Source organism: Podarcis melisellensis, assembly GCF_964234715.1.
Source record: "Podarcis melisellensis genome assembly, chromosome: 11".
Lineage (NCBI taxonomy): Eukaryota > Metazoa > Chordata > Lepidosauria > Squamata > Lacertidae > Podarcis > Podarcis melisellensis.
Genome location: NC_138543.1, coordinates 48,320,144 through 48,347,134, shown reverse-complemented (window position 1 = coordinate 48,347,134; position 26,991 = coordinate 48,320,144). Strand labels below are relative to the sequence as shown.

The following is a 26,991-nucleotide window of genomic DNA, read 5'->3' as shown; positions in this document are numbered from 1 at the left end:
TTCATTCAGCAGCCTAACAGCCCACGGATAGAAGCTGTTCTTTACCCTGTTGGTGCGACTAATCATGCTTCTATATCTTCTGCCCGAGGGCAGGAGATCAAGAAAGTGTGAATCATCCCTGATAATTTCCCTCACTCTCCTGACACAATGTTATTCGCGATGTCATCCAGCAGATTCACAGGACAGCCCATAATATCTTGTGCTGTATTCACCACCCTCTGTAGGCACTTCCTATCAGTTGATGTCAAACCAGCGTACCACACCATGATGCAGCATGAAATGACACTTTCTATTGTGGACCGGTAGAAGGAGATCATCAAATGTTGGTTGACATCGTTATCACAGCCTGGGACAACTTGTGGCTTGACCAGGGAAGTCCTTCTGGAAATTCACTCTTTCTCAAATGCCGCAGCAGGCTCTCTTACAGAGCCCACATCATGTCTGCAGTCTCTTGCCCCTTCTTGGAGATGAGGGTTGGAACAGTGATGACCTGGTTGGTGAACTCCTCCCAGGACCTTCCCATCCTTAGACGTACATCACTTAGCATCTGAGGAGGGCGGCATTTCCCCAGGTTTTAGCAGATGAGATGAAGGGTCCTTCTCAGAGTTTTTGCTGCTGGAGAAGAGTCTCTGAAGTCCATGATGCTGGGGAAGCTACGTTTGTTCTTCTAACACTAAACTGTGGCTTATTGTTTCATCCAAATGCAGCCTTATGTCTGCCACCTTAGGTAACCAGGTCTAAAACCAGCAGACAGACCAAGCGTGGAGAATGACCTGGTTTCTTTTGCTTCCTTTAGGATATGTTTGCTGTACACTTAGAGGAGGAAAATAAATGATTTTCAGTCGTAAATCACTAGCTGGACTAAATTGAACTTGGTAGTCATAAATGTGTGCCCGTAATGCAATTCTGTGGAAGCTTTCGCCGCATTTGCTAATGTTATAACTCCTGGGCTGCCTCTTTTGTATTCACTGATTCCAATATTGTTAGACTTATAAAGATGCACTTAACATATTAAGCAGAGTTCTGCTTGAAGCTCTGCGGTATAACTTGTAAGCCTGGCATGGCCATATTAGTAATTGGGGTCAATGGGGGAACGTATTTTCTGCTCCAAGTTACTGCCACTTTCTCCCACGTTAAAAATGCAGAGCAGCTCCCAAAGGAGGCAAATCATCCATAATTGAAGGACATTCTGTCTCAGGCTGTGTGAGCTGCTCACTCTGTTTATGCACCATTTCTGCTTTGAGGAATGAATGTTATCCTTCTTTGTATGCAAATAAAGAGCCAAGGGATTTACAAGGGGGCATCTGTCATGCCCACAAGAACCTACATCTTTTCCAAGATCCTTGCAAACTCCTGAAACCAGAATCCTGCACTCAGGGCTGGCCCTACAACTAAGAAGGCTGAATCAGCTGTCATTGGCAACAGATGGCAATAACAAGAGAGTGATCCCTGCTGTACAAGTTCTGCAGCCTGCCCCATGCCCTTGGGTGAAGAGCTCTGTCCTGTTGCCAGTGCTGAAGTAAGATTCACTGCCAGCCCCCTTAGCTTTTGCACATGGACTGCTAGAGGGACCACCTTCGCTGCAGGCAGCAAAATGCCTTGGGTGAAGAGCTCTGTCCTGTTGCCAGTGCTGAAGTAAGATTCACTGCCAGCCCCCTTAGCTTTTGCACATGGACTGCTAGAGGCACCACCTTTGCCGCAGGCAGCAAAATGCCTTGGGCTGGCCCAACCCACATCCCCAACATGGCTGGAGTGGATTGTAGAATCCGGCGCTGTGTTAGGCCCTGCCAAGCATGCCTCAAGGTGGCAATGATGTAGCAGCACAGCTGTTTCCAGAGTAGTACCTGCAGGAAAGCCATCAGGTCCTCCTGGGCCTGCTCCAGAAATGTTTCTGCCATGATTGGAACTCTGAAGTTCTGGCACAGATTTTGGTTGGAAGAGCATTCTGGAACACACCTACTGATTGGTTCACCCTCATTTGTTCAGTTTCCCTGATCAGCGATGGGGAACATGTAGCCATCCAGAATGTGTTGGACACTTCTCAGCTTCTGATTTGCTTTTCAACCTGAACTCCTGCTCTGTCCTATAGTCTTGACTTGCTTCATGGGTTCTTGTTCCTGTTATTTCAGTCTGCTTCCACCTTTTAACTCAGATTGCTGCCCACCCCCCTGATGCAATTCACAGGAAGCTGGAACATAGGAAATAAGAAGAAGAAGAGTTTGGATTTGATATCCCGCTTTATCACTACCCAAAGGAGTCTCAAAGTGGCTAACATTCTCTTTTCCCTTCCTCCCCCACAACAAACACTCTGTGAGGTGAGTGAGGCTGAGAGACCTCAGAGAAGTGTTACTAGCCCAAGGTCACCCAGCAGCTGCATGTGGAGGAGCGGAGAAGCAAACCCGGTTCCCCAGATTACGAGTCCACCGCTCTTAACCACTACACCACACTGGCTCTCTCATAAGTCCTGAGTCAGGCCTTTTGGCCTTCTGGCTCAGTACTGTCTGCACTGACTGGCAGCAGCTGTCCAGGACATTCAGAGGACATTTCCGGTCCTACCTGCAAATGCCAGAGCTTGGACCTTCAACATGCAAAGCACATTTTTTTACCCACTGAGCTGCAGTCCCTCCCGCAGGCAGGCCTTAGGACATGGCCAAACCAAGGCCATGTCCTCTTCCCCAGCCCTTGTTTGGTGACAGCTCAGTGGTTGAGCATCTGCTTTGCATGCAGAAGGTCCCAGAGTCAATCCTCAGCATCTCCAGGTAGGACTTGGCATGTCTTTGTTGTTCATCTCTTTCTCACTTGAAAGATGCCATCCCTGTTCTGAACCAGCAATGTGGATGGATTCTTATCCGAACTAGCCGCAGGGGGGCAAAGTCATCAGAGCAATGAGACAAAGGTTAGGCCTGATGGGAAGGTAAGGAGAGGGGAAACACAGCAAAGGTAGAGGAGGAGGTTAGGGAGGAAGGATGTAGAACAGGCTTCCTCAACCTCAGCCCTCCAGATGTTTTTGACTCCCATGATCCCTTGCTAGCAGGACCAGTGGTCAGGGATGATGGGAATTGTAGTCTCAAAACATCTGGAGGGCCGAGGTTGAGGAAGCCGGATGTAGAAAGTCATGGTCCTCTGCAGTCTGTTGGGGAAGGGCACTGGGCATCAGCAACAGGTCGTGCGCTATCACACAGTTCTCATCTGTGTCAATGGTGTTTTGCCTGCCAAGGACAGACCTGTGCCTTCACCTCCTTTATTCAAAGAAAATCTGGGGTAGTATTATTATGTCTCTTATTCGCAACTTCGCCAGCCACACAGCAGGCTGCCAGTGTGGTGTAGTGGTTAAGAGTCTCCTAATCTGGGGAACCGGGTTAGATTCCCCGCTCCTCCACATGCAGCTGCTGGGTGACCTTGGGCCAGTCACACGTCTCTGAAGTCTCTCAGCCCCACTCACCTCACAGAGTGTTTGTTGTGGGGCAGGAAGGGAAAGGAGATTGTTAGCCACTTTGAGACTCCTTAAAGGGAGTGAAAGGTGGGATATCAAATCCAAACTCTTCTTCTTCTCCAGCTGTCACGTGCTGAAACTCTGTCAGCCTCCTGGCTTCTTATCGAAGCCTCGTTAATCCCCCACATCAAATATCCAGAGGCGTAAGTGATGCATTCAGTATGTACAATGAGAGCAACTGATAATTGTGGGTTTTAAAAACATTTGACTTGGTTGTATGTAAAATTGAGGATTAAAATTTGGCGATGTGATGGGTGGGTGATGCTGGGAGATTGGCAGCGTTGGGGTGGGATGTATATTATATATTTATACAAAAAATATTCTAGGGGTTTTGTTTTCACCCTCTGCATGCTGCACCAGTGAGGCTGAGTTGTTGATTACTGGGGCCAGATGTCAGACAGCAAGCTTCAAGGCTATGTTAGGGAGGAATGTGTGTACGGTATTTTGTCTGGGAGGAAGCAAGATCTGTTTTTCTCAGGCAAAGTGTTACTCAAGAGGTATCAGAAGGAAATGTTTGAAAATTGTTGAACGACTATTATCGATAGATAGAAGAGGATTTGCTCTACTTGATTATTTTGAGGACAGGTTATAACAATGTATAAAAGCAATAGCAAAAATTGGTAAATGAACAGGTGGCGCATAGGGAGAAGGGATGAATGTATTTTGAAATGCTAGTTGGAAAAGTTATTTTATTGGGGGCGGCAAAAGAGGGGGGGAAATAGAGGGGACATCTGAGGTGGGTGGGAAGTCAACTTTTAAATTTGTATTGAGTTTGTATTAATTTGGTGACAACTTGTTGAAGGTTATGGAATATCAATAAAAATAACTGGCAAAAAATGAATTGGGGAGACACAAAGTAAAGCCAGCAGTTTTTGTTATGCATGTAGAGTTTAAAGCTTGTCCACCAGGGGTGTAAAACCTCCGACCCATGAGTTTCTCAGGCTTCCCCATTTGGCACACTAGGATAGTTTGGCTGTGCCACGCCAACATGATGTCATATATGATGTCAAGTCTGGGGCAGGGCCTAAACGTGGCAGGTTAAAAACGAGGTCTGCAGGCACTGCCAATCATGTATATACTGCTGGGAAAAACAAAAGTTAAGGGCAAAAGAATTAAGAACGAGCATCAGTGGGCCATGGTAGGGGAACTTCGGATCATCAGCGCAATGTCACTCAATGTCATAGTGGCATTAGATGATTGACAGGTGCCAGCACCACCCACCTGTCAAAAGTCACCTTTGAGAAACAATTTCTCTGCGCTGCTGGTATTCCACCCTGGTTTGGTGGCTTCGAGTCATGGGCAAGGGCCTTCTTTTACATTGTTGTTGTTGCTGCTATTGCTAGTAATAATATTTCTAGCAGGCCTACAACAGTTCAGGCAGCCTGTTGGGCCTCTCTTTGCTGCTTCTGTAAGCTTTACCACTAAAGGCCCAAGCTCTGCAGATGCCCCTGCCCCATTGATCAATACCTATTCGAACCTGAACAGCTTTGGGGGTTGCAGATCGCTTAAAACTGTCTCTGGTCCTACAAATATCGGCTCCATTCACAGCTTCTGCCATGCCCACTTCTCTGAGATACTTGTAGTTTCAAATGAATCCATGGTTTGCACTTTTCTCTGTGGTGGCCATGACTTCTGACACCATGTGCTGTCTTCAGCTGTGCATGTAGAAACCGAGTTAGTGGTTAAAAAAGCTTTATTTCAGGCGAGGCCTGGGCATAGATCAGTCACCAAGTTCTCCAGGCAGGTGACACCTCTGAATCAGCTCTCCTGGAGCAGTTCCTCTTAAAGGGGGCAGACATTTAGTTGATGATACATACATTATTGTTGTTGTTGTTTAGTCATTTAGCTGTGTCCGACTCTTCGTGACCCCATGGACCAGAGCACGCCAGGCACTCCTGTCTTCCACTGCCTCCCGCAGTTTGGTCAAACTCATGCTGGTAGCTTCGAAAACACTATCCAACCATCTCGTCCTCTGTCGTCCCCTTCTCCTTGTGCCCTCAATCTTTCCCAGCATCAGGGTCTTTTCCAGGGAGTCTTCTCTTCTCATGAGGTGGCCAAAGTATTGGAGCCTCAGCTTCAGGATCTGTCCTTCCATTGAGCACTCAGGGCTGATTTCCTTCAGAATGGAGAGGTTTGTTCTTCTTGCAGTCCATGGGACTCTCAAGAGTCTCCTCCAGACCATAGTTCAAAAGCATCCATTCTTCGGCGATCAGCCTTCTTTATGGTCCAGCTCTCACTTCCCTACCATCAACCGGGCACTGGACATCAAAATTAAGACACCAGCTATGTGCTCATCCTGCTAATCTAAAGACAACGCAGGAAGGAGAGGGGGGGAGACCAGGTGGTAAAGGAAAGTGACATTTAGGAGTGATTTAGTAGTAGGATTAATGCCACTATGGTATCAAAAGTCAGGCGTGAATTAGAGAGAACACTCCAAAGGTTTATAAGATATGGCAATATCGATTTAAGGGCAGGCAATAAGGTGATACAGTAACACTGTATTTGATGTCCATCTTACACGGAGCCTTCTCAAGGGATATTTCTTTAATAGCAAAATGATGACCGTCTGCTGCGTGTTTAACATTGCGAAGAGTAGAAAGGAATATTGAAACGAAGGATGGAGTAAATCAGAAGGAACGGCAAAAAACAAGATAAAACAACATGACTGGAAACGGGCCCAGTGGAAACATAGAGAATATATACCACATAAAACAGAGGACACTTCGTCTCAAGTCAGTGCTCCAGCTATGGGCATGCCTTAGTCATCAAATGCCATAGCACTGTTGTTTCTTCAGGGTTTAGATGCGACTCTGCAGAACGACTCCCTTTCTTCTGGCACAGGAGTCAAGAACAGATTGTCTTCTCACAATCAGATTAGGGTAGTCATACCCTAGTCCAGAGATCACCAGCAAGGCACCCGGTGGGGGACTGGAAGCTCTTGAGATCTTCCCCTGGTACCCACAAAGTCTCTTAACCAGGAGGTGGTGAGAGAGGTGAAAACAACATAGAACTGAAGGAGGAAGTTGGGAGAGAGACACTCTTTCCTACTTCCTTGTTATGTACTGAGTTGAATAGGATCCAAAATGCAGCAGTCTGATTGGTCCTAGAACAATAGGATTCAGAATGCAGCAGTCTGATTGGTCCACATGAGCCACCCAATCCAGCTCCAGGTGGAAGTGAATCTGCAACTTGATTGGCCTCTAGGAGAATCCCGGAATTACCTAGCCAATCACATGGGGCCCATTGTGTAAATAATGTATATGAAGCAGACATTCTGGGGGAAACTTCCATTCCTCCTCACTACTATTAGTTGAATAAAGAGCATGAAATCCACTCTCGACTCTGAGTATATTTCATTCCTCTTTCACCTCAATGTGCATTTTCAAGGCTCAGATTAATTATTTTATCCAAATCCCTTGGAAAAGTGATCTATCCAGAGTCCTGCTAGCCTCATCCCTAATCTGCTTCATAATCCTGAGGTTTATGCATTGCATTCCTGTCTCTGCCTGTACATATCTGTTTGGAGCTAAAGGACAGCATTGCTTGAGAATACAGGAAATGATTCTGGCTGCCCTTTTCAGAACCCCCCAACTTTTCAATATATTTTTTGAGGTGAGGGGACTCTCAAGAGGTCACCCCCACACCATACATTTAAAGCACACATACTACTCTGTCAGGGCTCCCCACCACCACCAAGAATCCTGGAAACTGTAGTTCACCAAGAGTGCTGCCCTCACAGAGCTACAATTCCAGTACCTTTAACAAACTGCAGTTCCCAGGATTCTCTTAAAGGGGTATAAATGTGCTTTAAATATATGGTGTAGACATGGCCTCAAATAATCAGACTCTCCTCTCTCCCTCCAAATCGGACAACCAAGCAAAAAAAATTCTGATTTATTTATTTATTTGCTTACACATACAGTATACATGCACCCTTTTGTGTCAACTAGTCCAATGTTTGTTTGTTTTTTTAAAAAAAGAATTAACTAACAGGGGTCTGTTTTCTTCCATTCAGTAGGCAACTCATTTGGAAAATATGGGCCAGTTGCTGTTCTAGGATTTTGGCACCAAGCAGTGACACACATCAGTGGAAATGCCGCACAAACAAACGGTGGATAATAAAACACAGGCATCCACCCTTACTGAGAAGCTGGAGGAAATTGTATGGAGGTCAGGAGAGACCATTTCTTTGTGTTTCCAAGTTGGGAACAAAGTGCTCTTCCTCTGTAACGCAAGGCTTTTCGAAGACAGTCTGAACATGCTGCATTTTCGCAAATTGCTCTTACAATAATGAGAAGCTGAGTCAGACACCGTGTACCTTGGACTAGTTTCCAAAACTGTTGTGAAAATGCTTGCACAAGAGTTTTACACAATGCTCCTACAGTTGAATTCAGCAGCCGTTCTCGCGTGGCCACATAAGCAGGCAAATGAAACTTGTGATTTAATGTGCACCTTCTCACACATTTCTTGTATGCTTCACGGGCCCAAACAATGGCAGGAAACCACCCCAGTAGCTCCTGGAATTTATGTGTTAAAGTAAGTTGCCATGCAATAATGTAGCTGGAATGGGCTAAACAGCTGCCTGACTCCTACGGATCTTGCTGGACTATAATTCCCATCATCCCATGCTAGATGATGGGGCTGATGGGTGTTGGAATCCAACACCTGAGAGATCGCAGGATCCCCACTGCTGATTTTAACCCACCCATTGAAGTAAAGCACCCACTCGCCATAAGCTCCTCCACAAATCTGTTAGCCAGACTCCAGCGGGGGCCATATGATCTGCAAAAAGTTTATTCCAGAGTGTTAAGTTGTGGGTGAACATATTAGACGATAAAGCGATTCTTCAAACAGCTCTTGTTTATTCACAGGCCAGAACAGAACTGAACTGAAGGGTTCAGTCAGCCTGCTTATATAGAGCTCCAGTCCAATGTAACTGTAACAATTTTCTAAAACTATCCAATCACTGAATGTCACTTTCGATCCCTTATTTGCATAACTATCTACAGTATCCCCCTGCTGGCCCAGGGTGAGAACTTCAGTACATAACACAGAGGAAGTGCAACAAAACAACTCTTGCAAGTGAGCCAAGGCACACGGTGTAGGCAGTCGGTGTGTGAGAGAGAGCTTCAGACTGAGGGGGGATACATTCACATTTCTCTGTCCAGGCATTGGGACTCTCCACAGGCAATACACCTCACCTGTTGTATTTTGCACCCGCCCTTGAGTGTTTTTTGCCTGGCTGGACCGTGTCCTTCTTGCTTGCATGAATGGAGCATAGAGAGGTGTTATGTACTGAAGTTCTCACCATGGGCCAGCAGGGGGATAGATAGTTTTCACTCAGACCCACATATGCAAATAAGGAATTGAAAGTGACATTCAGTGATTGGATAGTTACAGAAAGTTGTTACTGTTGCATTGTAGTGGAGCTCTATATAAGCAGGATGGCCGAACCCTTCAATTCAGTTTTGTTCTGGGTCTGTGAATAAACAAGAGCTGTTTGAAGAATCGCTGTGTCGTCTGTTATGTTCACCCACAACTTAACAAGAGGGTTGCGTGAATGTGGAGAATCTACCTGCTGGTGCAAAAGCGAAATTCACATTTACAGTGGTGCCTCGCAAGACGAAATTAATTCGTTCCGCAAGTTTTTTCGTCTTGCGAAGCACGGTTTCCCATAGGAATGCATTGAAAATCAATCAATGCGTTCCTATGGAAACCGCCTTCAGACCAGGTCCGGGGACAGTCTGTCCCCCGCCCTCTTCTGAAGGCTGGGGGGGGGGGAAAGGGCTTTTCTTCACACCCCCAGCATTTTAAAAAACCCCGGGACAGCAGAGGACTTCTCCGCTGTCCCGGGGTTTTTAAAAATCCTGGCGGGCGGCAGCGCTGCCTGCTATCCCGGACCGCTTTTAAAATGCTGGCGGTGGGGAGCAAAGCCTTTCGGCCCCTGCCGGCCTTCCTGGACCTCTTCTGAAGGCCGGAGGGGGGGGGGGAAAGGCTTTGCTCCCCACCGCCAGCATTTAAAAGAGGTCCCCGGAGATTTTCCTATGGGCTTTCTTCTTGCGAAGCAAGCCCATAGGGAAATTCGTCTTGCGAAGCAACTCGCAAACAGAAAACCCTTTCGTCTTGCGGGTTTTCCGTCTTGCGAGGCATTCGTCTTGAAATCCACTGTATTGAAATTCACCCATTTTTAGCCCTTGAACAGAAAAAAAAATGGTTCTCCACTAGTGATGTAAGGAAGAGAATAAGGCCCAAAGAGAAAACCCTCCAGGTTGCAGTTTCTGCTCATGCCTAGGGAGGTGAGCGTGCTTGAGGACTACCACCTTGCATTTTATATTTGACACCTCACTATCAAACGCCTTCTCACTAACCCCGCCTCCTCCACCAGCGTCATTCATATCCGTAACGCTGATTCTGCATCTCCCATTCTAACACGGCATCCTTCTTAGCCCCGCCTCCAAATCCCAGCGTTGGCTCAACTTGCCACGCCTCTTTACCGCTGGCTTACCTCCTCTAAGCCCCGCCCCTTTCTTTTCCCCTCTCGCCAATGAACGACGTCCACGGTTTAACAGACTCTCTCGAATGCTTAGCCGTCCTAAGTACCGCCTGACGCGAGTACCCGAATCTGCTTCCCTCGGACCCGAGTCGAATTGGTTCAGCGCGGCGGCCCTGTACAGTGGCTGGTTTTTGTTTTTTTAAAATAAAAAAATAAACAAACCTCAACTCTCCTCCCTCCCTGTGACCAAAAGATCGGTGCTTTCAGGCACTAGCGAGGCCGCCAAGACAGTAAACGGAAAGGGCCCCCTCTCCCCGCGCAGCTGCATTCTGGGAGACGTAGTTCCCCAGGTCTCCGCTGCTGCACCGGGATCGCCGCGAGAGGGGAAAGAGGAGGGACTACAATCCCCAGAAGCCTGCGCGAAAAAGCGTGAGCCCTGTGCCTTGTCCCACCTGGGCCAGCTGCTCTGGGGAATGTGAATAGTCTGCGGCGGCGGCGGCGGCAGGAGGCTGCTGCTGTGAGTAGAGGTCTCGCGAGCCCCTCTCAGGTGGGGCTCCTTTGGGGAAGGGGGCTCTAGGGGAGGGGCTTCTTCCAGCAGAGCCTTGGCCCCCCTTGCTTGGCGACCCTCCTTACCTGCTGGTAGGAGGAGGGGGACGGACACACACACACACACACAAATAGGGGGTCTAAAGGGTCTAATTTCCAGGTTGCAATTAAGTAGGCTTGCTTTTGGAACTCAGTGGAGGCTGGGGGCTCGCAGTCTTATATATCTATATTTGCACTGTTTTCAAAAACGAATTAATAATAATAATAATATTTAATTTACCAGTCGCTTTATTTTGCAACCCAAAGTTGGTCCTTGGGATAGCTCAGTCGGCAGAGCATGAAACTCTTAAATCCCGGGGTCGTGGGTTCGAGTCTCACATCGGGCAAAAGATTCCTGCATTGCAAGGACCAGATGACCCTCGTGGTCCCCTTACAACGCTACTTTTCCATGATGCACCCCAAGCGTATGTGGGGGTGGGGTGTTGCTTTGCCCTGCTCCTCCTCATGGTGCTTTGTTTTGGCCTGCCAGTTGGTTCTGACTCTCCAGCCTCATCGCATGGCGTCTGGACATCACCCTGCAACAAGGGGTGGGCAGGGAAGACTTTTGCAGCTTATAGACTTGTAGGGGTAGAAGGGGCCAGGAGGCTCATCTCGTCCAGCCCACTGCAGTGCAGGAATCTTATGCCCAAGGTGGGTCTCGAATCCAATTCCCTGAGATTGAAAGTCTCATGCTCTACCCTTTGCTCTTGGTCGTTTTTCATTTCCTCTATAGGAACAGCTCTGCTAGATCAGGCCAGTGGCCCATCCTGTCCTGCAGCTCGTTTTCACATTATCCAACCAGATTCCTGTGGAAAACCAGGGAGCAGAACCATGAGCACAAGAGTATTCTCTCTTCCTGTGGTTTCCAGTAGCTGAATTACTTCCTCCATCTGTGGAGGTGAAGCATAGCTGTTGTGACCAGTAGGAATTGATAGCCCTCCCCTCCATGGTTTTTTTTTCCAATCCTCATTTCAAGCCACCCAAGTTTGTGGCATCCCTGTCTCTTGGGGAACAATGGAGGACATTGTTCATGCCACCCCCTCTCTTGCCACACGCTGCTGCAAGGGTGTAAAGGCTGAAGAATACCTAGTGTGGTTCGAGAGGCATCACATAGACATCCTTGAACTGTTAGTCTTGCAAACTTTGATGTGCGAGTCCAAAGTGATTTCCGCTGCAGTTCTCTGCTGCTAAGTTAAATGTTGGGAAGTGTGTGCTAACTTCTTATATTATAAGGATAGGGGAGGCCAGAGCTTAGTGGTAGAGCATGTGTGTTGCAGGCAGATGGTTTCTGGTTCGGTCCTTGGCATCTTCAGATAAAAGGAGCTTAAATAACAGGTCGGGGAAAACCCCTGTTGAGATGTTGTCAGACTTGTTAATACTGTCCTAGGCTGACCAAGTATCTCCAGTTAAGATACCCCAAACCTGGGAAATTGAAATGAGTCTGCATTTTGTACTGCATGCAAGGTGCATTATTCTTTTGTAGTAATTTTGGAAGCAGATATTTTGTGATTTGTGAGGTTTTCATACATATATCTGTTGAACAGTATGAAGTTCTGGTTCCTTAGCAACCCTCCTGCCTTGCTGGCCTGGTGTCATGTTAAGTAACATGAAATGCTTCTGCCAAAAACCAAACACTTAAAGAAAATATTGTTGTTGTTAGTCGTTTAGTTGTGTCCGACTCTTCGTGACCCCATGGACCAGAGCATGCCAGGCACTCCTGTCTTCCACTGCCTCCCGCAGTTTGGTCAAACTCAGGCTGGTAGCTTTGAGAACACTGTCCAACCATCTCGTCCTCTGCCATCCCCTTCTCCTTGTGCCCTCCATCTTTCCCAACATCAGGGTCTTTTCCAGGGAGTTTTCTCATGATGTGGCCAAAGTATTGGAGCCTCAGCATCAGGATCTGTCCTTCCAGTGAGCACTCGGGCCTGATTTCCTTCAGAATGGAGAGGTTTGATCTTCTTGCAGTCCATGGGACTCTCCAGAGTCTCCTCCAGCACCATAATTCAAAAGCATCAATTCTTCGGCGATCAGCCTTCTTTACAGTCCAGCTCTCACTTCCATACATCACTAGTTGCTTCTAAAGGGGAAGTGTAGTAGTTAAGAAACTGAGTTATGAATTGGGAAGCCTGTGGTTTGAATCTCGTCTCTGCCAAGCTGGTGTCCTTCCAGATGTGCCATACTACAACTCCCAACAGCCATGCTTGCTGTGCCTGATGGGAGTTGTAGTCTGACACATCTGGAAGGAAGGGCACCAGGGTGGTGAAGACTAGCATAGGTGGTCTACAGTATGAGGGCTAACGATGCAAGATTCCCTGAAAGGTAAGTCAATAAGTACTGCAGCTAGATAATGCCTGTGAAGCCCTCTGAGCAGTTGAAAGCAACAATTTATTAAAGTTGGTAGGGGTGTATTTGAAGGCTGGGGAAGCTGTGGCCCTCCATGTTGTTGGACTACAACTCCCATCACCCCTGACCATTTGCCATGCTGGCTGATGGGAGTTGGTGTCCAAAAAGACCCGGAAGGCCAAAGGTTACATATTCTTGTTCTAGGTCTCCCCATACAATTGATACCAGAACGAGGGTTGCAGTTCATTGTTCACTACAACCTAACCATACTTTTTGCCCACATCCTTTCTGTGAAAGATACACCTGGTAGAATTCACAGCTTTGCACTTCAACCTAGTTTAAGAAAAGGGGACACGGGTGGCGCTGTGGTCTAAACCACTGAGCCTCTTGAAATATGATTATGACTGTGACATGGTTCTATGAAATAATGATATTGGAAACTGCAACATATAATTACTAAGAAATTCAAATGGAAGAGATTTGAGGAAGTCAAATAATATGTTTATGAAGATGGGTTTTAATTACCGTATTTTTCGCTCTATAACACGCACCCAACCATAACACGCACGTAGTTTTTAGAGGAGGAAAATCCGTAGGCATGCCACCCGTAGGCATTCTCTCCATAACACGCACAGACATTTCCCCTTACTTTCTAGGAGGAAAAAAGTGAGTGTTATGGTGCAAAAAATACGGTAATTAAGTGTTATTGTAGTGATGATTTGTTTTATTTTGTGTTCTATATTCTTTTTTCTTTTTTTTCTATTTCTCTCTTTTCCCTTTATTATTGTTAATTTTTTCTTTTGCTATGTTTATGTATGGAAAATAATAAATATTATTGTGAAATAAACCACTGAGCCTCTTGGGCTTGCCAATCCAAAGGTTGGTGGTTCAAATCCACATGTCAGGGTGAGCTCCCTTTTCTCTATCCCAGCTTCTGCCAACCTAGTGGTTCGAAAGCACACCAGTGCAAGTAGATAAATAGGTACCGCTGTGGCGGGAAGGTAAACAGCATTTCCATGTGCTCTGGCTTCCATCACGATGTTCTGTTGTGCCAGAAGCGGTTTAGTCATGCTGGCCACATGACCTGGAAAGCTGTCTGTGGACAAATGCCAGCTCTCTCAGCAAGATGAGCGCCGCACCTCATAGTTGCTTTTAACTGGACTTAACCATCCTGGGGTCCTTTACCTTTTACCTTACCTTACCTAGTTTAAGAATAACATTTCTCTCTCCTTCTTTCTTTCTGTTATTGGCTCCTCAGAAAGCTGCAACCATGGATATATTTGGTGACCTGCGGCGAATGAACAAGCGCCAGGTAAAAGAAAAGCACAACTACAGTTTGTCTTGTTGCCTGCAAGACCTATATATGTATAAACCTTTATAAAAGCAGTTGTATATTGGGAGGTTGTAGACTTTCCTTCATTGGAGGTTTTTAAATGGAGGTTGGGTCTATCAGGGATTCTTTAGTTGTGATTCCTGTCTTGCTGGGGGTTGGACTGGGGGTTCATGATGTTTGGGTTATTCCTTCCGAGAAACGTGAGTACAGCTGGCTTAGACTGGTTCTGTTATCTCTTCTGTCACGGTCATGCTGACTATAATAATAGGCCAGAAGGAGCCTGGGCTTCACTTCCTCTTTCAAGCTCTTTTCCTTCTGGTGTGGTGCTCTGTATACAGTGTTAAGGTTTAGTCTTATTTTAAGTTAAGTCTGCTGCAACTGGATTTCCTACGGACAGTGCCAACCCTGAATGTATTGGATTTGTGACCATTGTGCTCATTTGACTTCAGAAGCAGTAATGCTCTGCTGGATGAAATACAATTGCCTCTGGTCTATTTTCTGAGAATCCTGCAACGTGTTTAAGTTGTTACTCGGCTAACTATACAAGTATATGTATTCCAAACTATACATTGGATTCTACTCTGGATCAATATTGAGCAGAATTCCCTGGCAGGTTTCTCATTCTGGAAAACAAGAGCTGAAAAGGGTTTGTTTTTCTACTCTTCAGAGTTCCAGTTTCTTTCCTTTCATCCTCCATATTTAAAATCGGTGGGGTTGTGTGTCTGTTTCTCCTCACAGCTGCCCCAAAGCATCTTAGGAGAAAATAAATGCGGACCCCCCATTTCGTCATACAGGATGCTGAGAGATAAAATAAGGAAGCCTGGAAGTGCTTGAGAGGAGAATGTTTTGATGGAGGAGAGTTGTGGGTTGTGTGCAAAGAGGATGTAGAACGCAGCTTTTCCCTTTTTTTACATTTCCGGTCTCTCTTCAGGTGGGTGGGTGATTGATGAAAGGATGATTCATCCAACCCAATTGGTGTCTTAAGAATGTATGTCAAGTGGAGCTTCCTTTTTGAGGTTAAGCAGTTATGACACTTCTTCCACCACCTGCCCAGCATATAATCCAAGTGTACATTTCACTCCCCACGACTTGGCTGGAGCTTTTTGTCAGCTTTGTGGCGTCATGGGGAATGTGGGGTGAGCCTCACACCGGCAAGAGCTGTTTGCATGACTGCTTCACTGCATGTCAGAATCACAGATCCACTTGAGCAGGGAAGGGCTAACTTATAGGAACACCAAGTCAGACTGCTGCACTATTGAGCTTAGTATTATCTACACTGACTGGCAGTAGCTGGCCAGAGTTTCCAGTAGGGACATTCCCAGCTTTTCCTGGACATGTCAGGAATTGAACTGGGCCGTTCCAAATAATGTTTGCATTTGACTAAGCTATGCTCAGGATAGAATGATTGAAAGTGAATGGACCTCGGTTAGTCATCTCCATTAATTTCAGTGGACGGTATCTTAGAAGGTGCAACAGTCAATTTAACCCACAAGTAGGAATGAACATATAAGCAGCAGATAACACTAAATAGATGAACATTTGAGACAAAAATGGGTGAAATAATAGAATATGCAACCGACAAAAGACTACCTAGAATGCCATGGAGAGATGGACTGGGAAGTCTGAGGATAAGGGATAAATGATAGATATTGTATGATGTGTATATAAGTTGTAAAAATGCATAAGCAACAAAAACCAATACTTTAAATGGACGGTGTCAGTATGAAGTACTTCTGCTAGTGCAAGGTTTTCTTTTTGTGCAAATAACTTCCTCTCTCGGAGCCCTCACCAGATTTGCTCTGGAGGGTTGGGGGTAACTTCAAGAACAGTTTTTTTTGGGGGGGTGACGGCGTATGGGCAGAGGAGAAGGGAAGGTTCAGTTGTTCAGGCCCAAGTCCTTGTACTAACGGAACTACAGTGGTGCCCCGCAAGACGAACGCCTCACAAGACGAAAAACCCGCTAGACGAAAGGGTTTTCCGTTTTGGAGGCGCTTCGCAAAACGAATTCCCCTATGGGGTTGCTTCACAAGACGAAAAAAATCTTGCATCCCCCCGCAGGTTTTTTCCGCTTTTTCCGCCCTTTTCTTAAGCCGCTAAGCCGCTTATCAGCTGTTCTGCTGATAAGCCGCTTAACAGCTGATCGCTGGAAGCCGCTTCACAGCTGTAGCGCTAATCCGCTAAGCTGTCAATGGTCTTGCTTCGCAAGACGAAAAAACCGCTATACGAAGAGCCTCACAGAACGGATTAATTTCGTCTTGCGAGGCACCACTGTAATTCACTAGGCGCCACCCAATGGGTGGTTTTATATTGATTGATTATTTAATTTCTATACCATTTAATATATTTAAAATATCTCTAAGCGGTGGTACCCAAAAAACTGAAGCAGCAACAGACATCATGTAACAGACATAAACAAAATATTACAAAAGCCCATGGTTACATATAAAAATGTAACAACAATAAAAAGTTTTATCTATAAATCAATATCCATCCATTTCCCTTCTAACACACCCTACCTTTCAGCCACCATGTTCTTATCCAGGGTCCAAACAAACTCTAGCTTAGCTGCTTTATATTGTGTTGTGTTTTTCTCTCTGTGTGTATTATTTTAACTTTTGTGAGCAGAGTACATATGTTTTTGGGTGACCACAATAAATCATGGAGGGTGAAGGTAAAAAAAAATGTTCTAGTTTATCTCCCCCCCCCCCCAAGCCTCTGCCTTTGAACAATTTTACATGTTCTGAAAGAAGCCAGGAAATGAGGCCATCCTTTGGGTTCCTTTTGAGCACTGCACAGCTGCCTTGTGCAGGCAGGTGAAATCTGAGTGCCCTACTTTCCCCTCTGCATTGATCTACTTTCCCCCTCTCTGGGGAGGGCGGCAGTGTTGTGGTCAGTGCACCCCCCTTCCCGGCAGTCTGTTTTTGATTGCCCTGTTTTGTGCAACCCCACCAAGCCGCCTGTTATAAAGGCACGGCGCCCTGGGGAGCCTTCACCTCTGTCGAAGAAGCTCAACGTGTGTCTGTTGAAGATAAAAAGATCCTACAGTATTTACATCTCAGAATGTGCCTCCCCTTTCCTTCCTGGAAGCAAACAATCTCGACCCTTAATAGGTTTCTGCATTGGTTTGGTTCTTTCAAGGCTAGCAGCTGTGGCCATTTATGTTTCTGTGCAGTATAATAATCTCTCCCCCTCCCCAAACATAGACGTAGGGGTCACTGTGACTTGTAGAGCTGTAAAAGCACAAATGTGGGTTACTGGAGTCCAGTCTTTTCAGGAGATTCCCTTGCCGGCCCGGCCCCTCCTTTCACGCTTGCTTCCTTGTTCCTTAAAGGTGTTTGGGCTCTGCCATTCACACCCAAGCTAGTTTTCCCAGCTCTTGAGCTGCAGCAATCTCTCTTAAGCCCAGTGCATTCTGTGCTAGTGCAGCCTGTGCTGCTATAACATCACGAGATGAGAACCCTGCTGGCATCTGTTGGCTTGCTTGCTTAATCTCAGGTTTTTGATCGGCTGTTTCCACTTATCACAGCTCTTCCCTTCCTTGCAGCTCTATTACCAAGTCTTAAATTTTGCCATGATTGTGTCTTCGGCGCTGATGATATGGAAAGGCCTTATTGTTATCACTGGGAGTGAGAGTCCTATCGTTGTAGTGCTCAGGTATGTCTATGTTAAATCAAATCTGTTGCTGGGTTAGCGAGCGACCCATAGCTTATGCCCTATTCCTCTCCTAAAATAGTATCTGCAGATCTTGGAAGGAGACCAGGATGTGTGGTTTCTGCAACTGTTGTCTGTCTGATGTATATCCTTAGTTACATTTATTCAACCTGTGCATCCTGTACTACTAAAAAAAAGTCCCAAAATTATTTACAACCAAAGTAAAAAGTACAATAAAAATCACGTAAGCTTGATTAAAAATAGATTTAGTCCCTGCCTATGGCATGCTCTCTGGGATGTGGGTGGTGCTGTGGGTTAAACCACAGAGCCTAGGACTTGCCGATCAGAAGGTGGGCGGTTCGAATCCCCGCGATGGGGTGAGCGCCCGTTGCTCCTGCCAACCTAGCAGTTCGAAAGCACGTCAAAGTGCAAGTAGATAAATAGATACCACTCCAGCGGGAAGGTAAACGGCGTTTCCGTGCGCTGCTCTGATTCGCCAGAAGCGGCTTAGTCATGCTGGCCACATGACCCGGAAGCTGTACGCTGGCTCCCTCGGCCAATAAAGTGAGATGAGCGCCTCAACCCCAGAGTTGGCCATGACTGGGCCTAATGGTCAGGGGTCCCTTTACCTTTACCTTATGGCATGCTCTCAGTCAGTCATTTTATTTGTACGCTGCCTTTCCAGAGTTAAAACCATGCTCAAGGTGGCTTGCAACATATAAAAAAAATACACAACTGCAAACACAACAAATGTAGTAATAAACAATAAATGTAACATCAAGATGTACACAACCAAACTGAGCAATTTGCACATATTTTTTTTATTTAAACAAAATAAATAAGCAAAAAAATTAAAAGCAGCACTCCCCCCCACAACAAAACCCACAAACAACACTGCAGCCCAAGAGTCTGTTCAGCAGCCTTGGCTTTTGTAGCTGGAGTCAGTCAGGACCCCCCCCACAGCCAGGTGGGAAAAGTCCTGCAAGGCAGGGAGCAGGTTAAGCAGGCATTCCAAGTCTCACTACCAAGGGAGACCTGCCAGACACCAATCCTTGTCATCATTTCGTTTCCAGGCAAATACATTTGAAATGGTTTAAAGGGCATTGTGGGATATAGTGCATCTTGGAATGTGAAATACGTCACCTGTCAAATATCAGGGTATGGCTTCAATAGCCTGTGAACATAACTGATTTTTCTTCAGTTACCACTGGAATAGTAATTTTTAAAGAAGAAGACTAGTACCAAGCTTTCCTCCCGACAGAAGAATGATCTCAACTCTTTAATTCCTGTTTCTCTTCTTTCCTTTATAGTGGCAGCATGGAGCCAGCCTTCCACAGAGGAGACCTGCTATTCTTAACAAACTTCCGGGACGACCCCATCAGGGCCGGTGAAATAGTGGTTTTTAAAGTCGAAGGCAGAGATATTCCGATTGTACACAGAGTAATCAAAGTTCACGAAAAGTAATGGCATAAACAATTCAGTGCTGTCACTGGTGTAGTCATCTTGCTTGGCTGTTAGAATGCAGAATGCTTAGAAGGAATGGAGATTTGCATTTGAAGTGAAATGGGGAGGGTGAACTGGGCAGGAAATACTTGGGCTAAATGAAGCTAAATGTACATTTCTTAATTTAAAAAAGGACGTATTTGGTGCATATATGTATTGAATGAGTGCTGTCAATGCAGTCAGCCTCAGCTCTCCAAATTATTGGGTTTCGAAAGCACCTGCAGTACTTTCTTTCACTCCGCAGCTGTTCAACCGCTTTTTAAAACATCAGCTCCATAAAGTGGTTTATCACAGAGGACTGCAGACGAAGGGGTTCCTTAACGCAAATGTGCAAACTCTGGGAAAGGAGGTCATGGCCTTTTTGCTCATCTCCAGGCATTCTGCTGCCACCCTGTACTGAGCTAAGCCATGGCTTGGCTTAGTGTGTGGTTCAAACCCGGGCTCGTTCTCCAGACTTAATCACAAGCTGAAACCAATGTTAGGAACATAGGAGGCTGCCTTACACCAAGTCACACTATTGGTCCATCTAGCAGACTTAATGTACACTGACTAGCAGCAGGTGCTGAGGGGTTCAGCCAGGGAGTTTGCCCCTGTGGTTTGCACCACCAGACCTTTTGGATCACAGCTTCCCTCTGCCCCAGCCACCATAGCCTGTGATCAGGAATTATGGGAGTTGTGGTTAAGAAATATCTGGGCAGAACACAATCCCAGGCTGCTGCCTCTAGCCCAGAGAATGTAAGTCTGGATGCTATTCCCTCAAAGCTTTTCTGAATTGAAACGACCTCTTTCTCGGACCCCAAATTTCTTGTTACCATAGTTTTCGCCCTATAGGACGCACTTCCCCCCTCCAAAAATGAAGGGGAAATGTGTGTGTGTCCTATGGGACGAATGCAGGCTTTCGCTGAAGCCTGGAGAGCGACAGGGGTTGGTGTGCACCGACCCCTCTCGCTCTCCAGGCTTCAGGAAGCTATCCCGAAGCCTGGGACGCGCTGAGCGGATAGCAGCCTGTTCTGGGGTCGGGGGAAGCTTTTTTTTCTTTATTCCCCCCCCAAAAAAACCTAGGTGCGCCCTATAGGCCGGTGCGCCCTATAGGGCAAAAAATATGGTACTTTCACATATGCAGGTGCCTGTTTTCCAGATTAATAAACACTCTTATTTCTCTTTAATCACATTAGGGCAGGCATGTAGTAACTAAACAGATAACTCTTTGTTTTGCCCAAAGTAAATTATTAACAGGCCGGGGAGAAATAGGTGCTTAGATCTGTCAGTAAGAGTCAGAAATGAAGGTCTCGATATTTATTAAAAGGCAACTGGAAGGGCAGGTTGGTACCTTATCCGTTCTGTTTTGCAAACATTCTAATGGCCGACTTCCAGGTGTGGCTCCACAACGCGTTTGCCGTCTTGTTGTTTTTGCAGGGAAAACGGCAACATCAAATTTCTGACCAAGGGCGACAATAACGAAGTTGACGACAGAGGCTTGTATAAAGAAGGCCAGAACTGGCTCGAGAAGAAGGACGTTGTCGGCAGGGCACGAGGGTGAGTGTGGCTGCAGGGTGGGCTGTGCTGCCCCTGAAATGAAGTGACTTTTGAAATGGGTGACTTTTGAAAGCAGGGGTAGAACAAACCTCTTAGGAGTGGGAAGCCTTTTTGAGATCACAGACCCTGTTCCTTTCTGGGCTACTACCTGGGGGCAGGAAGTGTTAGTTTTATTCTGCTCTGGCCCTTGAGCTGATACAGCTCATCTTGGCTTGAGCCCAGCAGAGCAAAATCCCAGAGTCCGCAAATCGAAAGGATGAGGCAGGTATGGCTACATTGCTATACTTTATTTCTACGCTATACCGAAAACACACAAATATACATCTTGCCTCTGTGAGAGCAGAGAGCAACTCCAAGAAAGAAACGACAGAACAAAGAAGCAGGAAACCAGTCTCTCTTTCCCGTGGGAATCCAACAGTATCTGGACTGTGGAATGAAAACATAGTCTTGTGACTACCAGCAAGCTGCTCAGTGAGGGAAACAGAAACTAACAGGCAGGACCTAGAAACAAAAGCGGTCAGAGCAAAAAGTGTATTTTTTTACCATTGTATGAAGGTCTAGTTTCTACACCAGGGGTCAGCAACCGTTTTCAGCCGTGGGCCGGTCCACCGTCCCTTAGACCGTGTGGGGGGCCGGACTATATTTTTTTGGGGGTGGGGAGAGAACGAATTCCTATGCCTCACAAATAACCCAGAGATGCATTTTGAATAAAAGGACACATTCTACTCATGCAAAAACACGCTGATTCCTGGACCGTCTGCAGGCCGGATTTAGAAGGCGATAGGGCCGGATCCAACCCCCGGGCCTTAGGTTGCTTACCCCTGTTCTACACCCTCACATTCCCCTCTCTCTCCTGCACCCAGTCAAGCAAGAGGCATTGCCAGCATTCACAGACTTATTTCAGCAAGGGAAAAATACTCCGGGAGGGTTCAAAGCAGGGCTGGTAAGGAGAGCAGCCTGGGGATTTTCCTGAGGGCTAGGTAGAAAGGCCTGGAGGGCTGCTTCTTCCTTCCCACCCCTGCTGCAGAGGCATTCTGTGTAGACTCAGAATGGACCTCTTAGGGTCATCTAGTCCAACCCCCTGCAATGCAGGAATCTCAGCTAAAGCATCCGTGGCAGGTGGTCATCCAATCTCTGCTTAAAAACCACCAAGGAAGGAGAGTCCATCACCTTCCAAGGGCTCTTACGGTCAAAGACTTCCTCCTGATGTTGAGTTGTAATCTCCTTGTAACTTGAAGCCATTGGTTCAAGTCCTACCCTCCATGGCAGGAGAAAACAGGCTTTTGCTCTCCATCTTCTATGTGATAGTCTTTTAAGATATTTGAAGGTCGCTGTCCTATCTCCTCCCCATCTCCTCTTTTCCAGGCTAAACATGCTGAGTGGACTGTCCCCCCCCCCCCCCCCCGTGTCAGAATTTCTGATTTCTGTGGAAAAAATCTTTCCATGCCACGTCTTAATTGCACTGCCGTATTTGTCTTTGCCCGTGAATACTCCGCTCTCATTTGCACCTCGCAAAGCTTTCTGCAGTGCTACATAAACTATTATTTGTCTTGTGTGCATTTATTTTGCTCAAAACACCGCTTGTCTCTCTGGAGGGAGGATGTGGGCTGTTCTGGGCCAACTGAACCCTGACTTCCCGGCCATTACATACATTCAAATGGACTGTTCGTTTTTGGCCTTTATTTATTCTACTTTTATCAGTTTTAGCTTTCAGATTCTCAAACTATACTGGCCAAAAGGGCTAGAAACCTTTTTCTCCTTTAATGGTGAAATCTGATACTTGAAGCTCCTGAGGCTTGCACCCGGTCTGGCTTAAAAAATAAAATAAAAATAAAAGCATAAAATGCTACCTTAAGTCAGGCTATTTTGAAATGACTTTATGCTATTCTGTTTAACCTCCACGAATCAGGTTTTTGCCGTATGTTGGAATGGTGACCATAATCATGAACGACTATCCAAAATTTAAGGTAAGTAAAGATTTAACTCTGGGGCCAGTAACTTTTTTTGGCAAAGAAGCAATTCTTTCGCCAACCAGTCTGCAAACTTGCATGAACAGATTCCCTAGTAGAGAGAAGATTGTGCTTAGAAGATTTTATCACGCCTACTTCCTTTTGCCACTAAAGGCTCATGTTTCAGATATGGGATAATTTTGGTCTGCACACAGTGGGCTCAATGCATTGACGGATTTATTTTATAAAATTTATACACTGCTTGATGGTAAATAAGAAAAACCAAATGCTGATGCAGCGAAAGCCAGTATCATTAAAGTGAATGGGAATTGTGCAAAACTACCAATCGTCTTGTTGTGTAGCTCCCATTAATTTCAGTGGAGTTTGTGAAGCAGAGGTCCCTAGCACACGACTGTCAATGTACAAAGCTTCAATTCCCTGATTTTTTTAAAAACTATACTCAAGGAAATGTTCGCCTTATGCAGATATCATTCCCGTTTCATATTTCTGAGGGCAGCATCTTGCTTTGCATCAAGGATCATGTTGGAGAATTTTTGCAAGCGTGAGTATTCAAATAGAGCAGTGTTTTTATTTTTCCTGTTCTCAAAACGCCACAGAGGAAACTAGCCATGTGTCACATTTACAAATAAGCTTTTTATTTTTTGTTTTGCTCAACAGAATGCTTTTAAATTCCCGACACTGTTGCTATAGGCAGTATTAAAATAAGCCTTGCTTTTGTATAGCTGTAGATATAATTTCCACACATAATTAGTCATGCGGTAATACTGTGCGTTCTGTGACTCCGTTAGATTTCAGTTTTAATCATTATTTGAAACACATCAAGGGTCAAATATTAGATCTCTAATCAAGTAAGAATACATCTACATGCATAAGTATATGCACTCTTATTCAGAGCCCCATGTGCCCTCCAGTGGCGCCCAGAATTCCTGCTCCATTCACTTCAGTCATGAGTGCAGCTTCACTCACACATAGGGATGTACATAGAGTCCGGGTTTATACATAATTGGAAGCCATAGTTCATTTAACCAGCCATGAATGAAATACATTGCTTCCCCAAAGTTAGTCTGTTTCCAGCTTCTTCGTAGTTTAGTGAGAATCTGGTGGCTGAATCACTTTCAAGGATGGGTTCACACATAACACCAAACCATAGCTTTTTAAAAAACCAAACCCAAGGTTCACGGTTGCAGTTTGTGGTTTGTTGGCATGTACAAACCATAGTTAAGCTTTGGGCAGGATTTGCAAATAATGCCGAACCATGGTTTAATAAACCATGGTATAGTAAACCATGGTTTAGTGTTATATGTGAACCAGGCGAGAGTGAATTACTCCACTGGAAGGGATATTGGCCAATCAGGAATCCACGTTCGTTCACATTGCAGACAATTTCGACCTATCCTTTGCTTTTCAGAAACTGGTGCCAGTACTATATTGAAAACTTATTCTGAAACAGGATCTGATTTTTTACATCTGAGATGCAAAGAGTTATGTTAGATACCAAAGTAATCTATATGTTTTGTTTGCAGTACGCTCTCCTGGCTGTCATGGGCGCGTATGTCCTCCTGAAACGAGAATCATAAAAGACTGAACACGGAACTGCCTTGCGCAACTCTTGAGCGTAGATATACAAAGAGATACTAATATATTTGAACCGTCCCTGTGTCTGTACAAAATATTTCATGGTCCGCAGACAATACTGTCCCAATGAATTTTCCTGTCCGTGCCACAATCTTAACCCATTTTTTTGTGCATAAGTCCTACTGGTTGCATCTGAACGAACCTCTAAGTGTTCTTACAACTGGATTACAAACACTGTCCACTGGTATTTTGTTTACAATATTGTTTTGAGTTTCTTCATGTTTTCACGGTTGCTTTTCAGCAAGGCATATAAATGGGCAGAATGACTGGGAGGGAGGGTTCAATATCATGGAAATTTCAGCGCTCAGGGTGGGGCAGGGGGCTGGTTAAACGTTCCAGAACTAGGCCATCTAGGTGAAACAGATCTTCACTGCATGGATATGGTTGCTTGGAAGCATTTTAGACAGTAACTCAATGGCGTTTGAGTCTTGAGTTCCCTTTGGTTATATCTTAGCTAAGAAGCCCATTGATGAAGTTCTCCCTGTGCTGCTTCAACCAAGAGCTTCACTAGGTATTTTTGTCAAGCCACACATAGTTCATTCTTGTAAGTAGGTTCACCAAGTATTCCAGAATCCTATTACAATTCTTCTGATTATATATATATAATCTGCTGGACTGGGCTTGTCTGAGAAGAGCAGGTTTACAATCTTGGCTCTCAGTGGCTTGAGATGAGCTTGTGTTATTCTGTCATAGACGAGGAAGAGCCCCGTGCAGATTCATCGAGCTGGTTCTGCTCCTCCCTGGGTAGCGCAGTCATCTGCATTATTCTGCCCATGAGAACTTGGACCACACACAAGGTGCAGATGCATGAGAAAATTGTCACCAGTAACCAACCAGGAACATTCCTGTGTTTGAAGACACCCACACTGCCTTGTGTGAATTAGCAACAGATGCAGCTCATGTCTTGCAGTCTGTGATCCATGAGATCCTAAACCTCTGGAAGACGGACTAGGTCCACTGAAGCCTGCTGAGAAGCTGATGCGGCATCCCAGGATTTCAGTGTACATCACTGATCTCTCCTTCCCCCAGGAGTAAAACACTGGGTGAGGAGGATCAATATACATGCTTACTAAACAACCCAAATACACCACATTCTGAGCTACATGACATGCAGTTGTGTACATCTTCTGCAGACTGCTATTTCTCTCAGGAGTAGGGGAAAGGAATCCCATAGTTTGGAGGACACTCCAAGGCCCAACTCTTGAGAAAAACCTGGATTGGGACCAACCAAAATGTGGGGAACTTTTGGGTCACCTGGAACTCTTGGTTAGGCGAGATGTCACACAAAACTAGGTGGTAGGATTGAGTTGGAAAGGAAAGGCAAAATGTCGTGTCCATGAGGTAAAATAAAAGGCATTACCCAACCAAGTTTTTCTCTTACGGACCAAAACTTTGGCTTTATAGTGTGGAAAGTGATGCTGAGGTACGAGTATTATGGATTGCTCCAAGATTCACCTGTAGAAATTAATAGACCTGCAGAAATGTAGCATAAAGAGCTTTCTTGTGGGTGATTTAAACCTGTCCAACAATTGTGGCTTATTCCAAATCTCTCCCGGAAAATGGCATTTTGTATCGGTGCTCAGAATCTCCGATTGTTCACACTCTCCCATGTTAAGAGCACTCCTGCCCATTTTTGGCTTTTTACGATCCCTTCATGGCCTTAGAGAAGTCACTTTAACAATGTGAATAATATTTGTGTGTGGTTTTTTTTGTAAAATTCTTGAAGAATACTTTTGCCTTTCTGCATAATCATGGTTATAAATGTTGTCCGCTCTACGAATCTGCCTGCCTTTAAAAGTAAAGAAAGTTCACTGTTACGAAGATTTGTGACATATGTGTGAAAGGACCTATAGAAAAGCATTAAGTGAAAAGTGGAAGTTCAGCTGGGTCTTTGGGACAGGGAACATAATAAATGTGGTGCCCCGAAAACATCTCATTCATTTGTCTTATCATGCTATGCAATAATATCATTAAAGACTTGCTGTCTTGGTCTATGATTCACTGTGGTTATTCCCCCCTCCCCCCATTTCTGCTGGAGTCATCTCTGCTTAGCTCTTTATGGTTGATGATGGTGATGATTCAAAAAGAAACCCAGTTACAGCCCCCTTCCCCTCCTCCCCTTTCTGTACTTTTAGGCTGGGTGGGGGGACACAGAAGAGTCTTGCTTGTGGACTCCCCTTGAGTACATGGTCAGCCACTGTGACACCAGAATACTGGACGAGACAGGCCTTTGGTCTGGATCCAGTAGGGCTCTTCTTATAGTAGAATCATATAATTGTAGAGTTGGAAGGGACCCCAAGGGCCATCTAGTCCAACCCTGAGCAGTTCAGGAATCTCAGCTAAATCATCTGTCACATTCCGGTTCACAGGCGATCAAAGTCCTGGCAGGGGACCTCAGGACCGGGGGCAAGATGGTGGGGTGGGAGCAGGAACGGGAGTCAGAAAGCCA

General features: G+C 45.6%; 1 protein-coding gene across 4 annotated transcripts; it reads left to right on the top strand.

Moving 5' to 3' along the window:
• The first annotated feature begins 10,406 nt into the window (after positions 1-10,406).
• SEC11C (SEC11 homolog C, signal peptidase complex subunit) lies at positions 10,407-26,539 on the top strand. Of its 4 annotated transcripts, none has more exons than XM_081930053.1 (8): positions 10,407-10,507; positions 14,173-14,226; positions 17,792-17,901; positions 19,209-19,358; positions 20,818-20,937; positions 22,847-22,904; positions 23,372-23,448; positions 24,431-26,539. In XM_081930053.1, exons 2-8 carry the CDS (start codon positions 14,185-14,187, stop codon positions 24,468-24,470), a joined length of 597 nt encoding a protein of 198 aa, XP_081786179.1. In that variant the 5' UTR covers positions 10,407-10,507; positions 14,173-14,184; the 3' UTR covers positions 24,471-26,539. The 4 variants fall into 4 exon arrangements, with proteins under 4 accessions (XP_081786179.1, XP_081786178.1, XP_081786180.1 ...); XM_081930052.1 differs by having other exon boundaries at positions 10,415-10,533; XM_081930054.1 differs by having other exon boundaries at positions 10,485-10,503.
• Positions 26,540-26,991: the final 452 nt, after the last annotated feature.

Excerpts from the sequence above, each read along its gene's own strand:
- SEC11C (XM_081930053.1), top strand. The coding sequence starts at position 14,185 with ATGGATATATTTGGTGACCTGCGGCGAATGAACAAGCGCCAG. Across the intron at positions 20,938-22,846 it reads GTTGTCGGCAGGGCACGAGG|GTTTTTGCCGTATGTTGGAA; the intron begins GTGAGTGTGGCT and ends TCCACGAATCAG. Across the intron at positions 23,449-24,430 it reads GTTGGAGAATTTTTGCAAGC|TACGCTCTCCTGGCTGTCAT; the intron begins GTGAGTATTCAA and ends TTTTGTTTGCAG.